The sequence below is a fragment of the Scylla paramamosain genome, chromosome 5, assembly GCF_035594125.1.
Source record: "Scylla paramamosain isolate STU-SP2022 chromosome 5, ASM3559412v1, whole genome shotgun sequence".
Taxonomy (NCBI): domain Eukaryota; kingdom Metazoa; phylum Arthropoda; class Malacostraca; order Decapoda; family Portunidae; genus Scylla; species Scylla paramamosain.
Window position 1 is genome coordinate 8,651,692 of NC_087155.1, and position 4,751 is coordinate 8,656,442.

The 4,751-nt window shown below is 34.5% G+C and overlaps 1 protein-coding gene across 4 annotated transcripts in view; it reads left to right on the top strand.

The window, feature by feature from the left end:
• LOC135100488 (histone acetyltransferase KAT7-like) overlaps positions 1-4,507 on the top strand; it is a 44,927-nt gene extending 40,420 nt beyond the window's left edge. For all 4 annotated transcript variants that reach the window (XM_064003445.1, XM_064003446.1, XM_064003447.1 and 1 more), the window contains 2 exons: positions 731-837; positions 2,478-4,507. In XM_064003445.1, the coding sequence (XP_063859515.1) occupies positions 731-837; positions 2,478-2,687 (317 nt within the window). In that variant the 3' untranslated portion in view covers positions 2,688-4,507. The remainder of the gene's footprint in view (positions 1-730; positions 838-2,477) is intronic.
• Positions 4,508-4,751: the final 244 nt, after the last annotated feature.

Sequence of the window (4,751 nt, forward strand, 5' to 3'; positions counted from 1 at the left end):
CACACTATCAAGTGCCTTGATAGTGTGAGAGAGTTAATGAGCATTGTAAGGGCATGCAGGATGTTAGGAGAGGATGTGGAGCACTGGCAGGCATGTCATAAATGTTTTTTTTTTTTTTTTTTTTTTTTTTTTTTTTTTTTACAGGGGCATGCCTTGCCTCATTGTAGAAATATCAATACATTGGAGGAGCATTTCCAGTCTTCTAACTCTATCCCACATAGTTGCCTTCTACACTGCACTAAAGATTTGGTGGTGGTGTTCCTGCAGGTTTGTGATGGAGTATGCTGGCAGGCCATGTCTCCCATGCTAAAAAAAAAAAAGATAATATAACAATAGTAACAAAGATAATAATATTTATAGCAACAACAGCAACTAATGTGAAACATGACTGTTTGGTTACTTTATGTGATACATTGTATGTATACTGAACTTGTACTACTCATCATGAAGCTTAAATATATTTTTTATCACGAAAAAATAATTTGCCCATCATTGTCTTGTTTATTGGATCTCTTGCTATATTATGAAATTTGATTCGCATTGAGTTGGATTTCTGTGATTTTTTTTTATCTCAGATGCCATACCAAATATTATAGAAATAGCTTTCTTCTTTTTCATTTGTTATTTTTGTGTGCTTTTAAGCTGTGATTTTTTCCATATTTCATATTCTGTTATAACCTGATGTCATTATACTCTTGGAAAAATGTATAATGGTTTTGATCTTCCACAGACATGAGTGCAGAGATGGCAGTGAATGCATATGACATAGTGAGCACCTTCCAGGCCATGGGCATGATGAAGTACTGGAAAGGGAAACACATCATACTCAAGCGACAGGTGGGTTTGCAATCTCCTGCAGATAAAGCTTTTGATTTTTTTACATAGTTATTTCATTAATAGGAAATTAACTTAAGATTTCCACAGTATTAAATATTACATTTGTGGTGGATTTATCTATCTACATACCTGGTTGGCATCCTCCATTATAGGAAGCTGCCAGAATCAAGGCAGCCACACATGAGATCGTGCGCACACACACACACACACACACACACACACACACACACACACACACACACACACACACACACACACACACACACACACACACACACACACACACACACACACACACACGAACATCCCCTTACACCATAGTTTCAAGGCCTGTAGATCAGGAGAGGACTAATCCACACTGCACAAGGGTCATTTGCTAAGTTTGTGTGGATCTCTCATTATTGGGCTCAACAGCGGCACTGGTTCATGTCTACTGCACCATGATAGACACATTGTTTTCAGCATCTCACCTGATCAGCTGATTGGACCAGAAGCAGGTGAATCTCCCTTGAGGCCACATCACCATAAATATATTTTTATTAGCTCTTCATTCATCCATGTTTCATATGAAATTTTGTTCTTGTTTCATAGAACTCTTGCATCTAACACTCTTCCTACTGTCCATCAATCTCACTTGTGGTTTTCTCTTTATCCTTGCAACTCTCACCTCAAATCTAATCATCTTCATTCTCTCTGCCCAAACTATTGCAAGTCTGTCTAGTTGCTAAATCAGCTCTTTCAACACCAATTCTTCTCCACACTCTCATTTCTTACTCCATCCATACATATTAATCCATACTCATACTTGTACCTTAGATACTTAATTTTTATTACATTCAGTCTTCTCATGTTACCTGCTCACATATGTAATGTAGCTAATAGTTCCTTATACAACTTTCTCCTTAGACTTGGAACAACCTTAATGAAGAATCTCAAAATTTAATGGTAATCATTAGTAAACATTGAAATAAAAAGTATCATGTGCCCATTCATCCATCTACCTATCTGACACATATTTGTAAGATTTCCTCCAAAGAAGAGTATTAATTTATTATTGGCCTTGCATTCCTTCCTTATATGCATTTATCTTCTCAGTCTCTTTTCAGCACTTTCTTTCATATATTCCTAGTATTTATCTCTGCTATTTCACTGGTGATGTTCTCTTGCACCCACCACATTTGTCTTATGCATATATATTATCTTGGTCAAAGACATCAAAATTGTGTGTACCCTTCTTTTCTTTCACATAGTTTTCATCTAGTCTCATATCTGAAATATCCACTTTTACTATCAGACAACTCTCAACATTTATTAATCTCTTACTAATATCTCTCATCTGATTTGCCCTGAAACATAAACCTCTAATTGATTCCTGCATCTATGCCTCCTCTACTGTGGCTAGTCCAGTAATCCAGTTTTTCAGGGTAAAAACCTAAAAACTAACAAAAAAATGAGAGAATACGTAACTCATATGATTTAATGAATATTCTTATTAAGTTCTCCTTAGACAGTTCCTTAAATCTGTTTTCATTTTTAGATTATAGGTGCCTCAGTAACAGCCTTTTAAAAATTCTCCATTGTTTAATATTTAATTGTAAGTCAGGATATAAATTGCTAACACCAATGATCATCTATAACAGGACCTTCTGGAGGAGTTTCTGGAGCGACAGAAGCGACGAAGAGCAGACTACAAAGAGATAGACCCCAAGTGCCTTAACTGGCGCCCCTATGTCCCACCTCCTGCCTCTGAAGAGTCTCAGTCTCAGTCCAACAGCAACAAAAACAAATCTCTTGCAGCAAACAAAGCTGCCACAGATAGAAAAAAGGCCAAATCTGCTTCTTCATCCTAGTAGACTCTTTTAATATATTAAAAGAATATATTAAAAGTATATCAGTAAGTATAGTCACCAAATGGTGTATTATAAACATGAGAAAGCCTCATTACTCTAGATGTATGTACCTGGATAGTTCAAGATTTTCATATGTATTCAAGAACATTATTTATGGAAAGTTTTATCAGACATGGCTCCACCAAATCTTCAAGAAACTGTTATATTTTAGATGGAATAATAATAAACTTAAAAAAAAATATAAATAAATAAAAGACATTTGAAGTATCAGAATTTTAGCTGATTTTATTCATGAAATATCTGTTAAAAACTTTTAATTTGGAAGATTTTAATGCCAAGAAATCAAACTGTACAGACAATTATAAACATTAAGTTTGTATAATTCTGTAGCTGAAAATTTTTAACACTAATTTGTTGCATCAGTTATTTGCATCACATGGTTCATCTGGTGTGTACTGACACAAGTGTTTGTGTCATTGACAGCAAACACCTCAAAAGGGCTGTGTAATGTCAACCATTTCAAATGTCCTGTCATGCTTTATAATGTTCTTTTAAAACTTTGTTGATTTGCATCTCCCAACCCATAATAAGTAGGATCATTATGATAGGAATACTGTTGAGTAAAGAAATTATGCCTTTGCTTTTTTCCAAGCATGCTGTGGGTTGAATTTTTAAGACCGAAAATAAGTACCTATATACTTATCTATCTTTTAGAATATCTCCATGTCCACAGTGGCCTGATAGACTAGTTATCAAGGGTGGGAGGGAGGTGCTCCAGGGAGTGTGACAGGATGGCTTCCAGTCATTCCTTGTTGGTACAATACTCTGGTCTCTTCAGGAAAGAGTTACATATTCTCTTATTGTAATAAAACATTTCATGTTATTTATAAGTGCATTTTCATGGCTCAGCATGGTTGTCCTTGCATTATAAATGCACTTTCCATCTTCACTATGAATATTTGTTGACTGTAGCACAATTATCATTTCATTATGATGGCATCTTGTGTCTTTAGTTCATATGGGAGAAATGGTAATGCCTCTGAGTCAGTGATTCTAGCTGAGAGTAACACATGCTATTTTTGGTAAGTGTTAAAAATGTATATATATGTAAGTAGCATTAGTTCTTTACATTGTTTATTAGATACATATTTCTGAAGAAATAGGAAAACTGATATGTATAGATTAAAATTTTAATAAAGCACGCGTAAGGTTTTCTCATTCTGTGTTGTAACTCTTGTTAAAGTAAAGGATTCTCAGTATTCAAGGTTGAATACCAAGTGGTGGAGCCAGTTTTGCATTTCATTTTCTATTCTCACCAGTGTGTATAAAGCAAGTGAATTTTATTGGTGTAATTTATTGCAACAGTATTTTAAAGAAGATTAATATTTTGAAAAGCTATAATTCATTACAAACGTTACAGTAAAACTACATCATGATAAAAGTTTAGGCCCTGCTGATGGAGAAAAGGCATATTTTATACCAGTGAACCTTTGTCACTTTAGATATCAGCCTTTTCCATAGTGAAGTATACTTGAAAGCAGAGAAATGCAGTTTTACTGGAATGTGTAAAGCATAATGGAATTTTAGATGTACTGTGTTATGAAAAAAAAAGAAAAAACATCATAACTTCATGTGGACAGATATATCTGAAAGATGCAGTGTTTGAGGAACATAATGCCATGTTGACAGCAATAACTTTTTACTGTTATAGTCAGTGATGTTGCTTGAGAAGCTGACTTCAAAATAAAGTAAGTATAAATTCTTTATGTAATTTTATCGTACTATATAAGTTTACATCTGTTAATAAAAGATTTTTTTATTGTGTAACTTTATGTGAACCTTTCTCAAATATTACTGCTAATGCTTTATGTTTATGCACAGTACCTTCCCACAGTGGTAAGGGAGTGCCATGGCCCAGTAACACTGTGACTGAGCTGAGAGAATGTTGCTACTGTATTCCCTGCCACTAAAAGGAATGGAGTGAAACTAGGATCCTCCATCTCTGTATTTTTCATTCTGATGATGAGATGAAGAATAACATATACACCTTATCTCTACTACTTA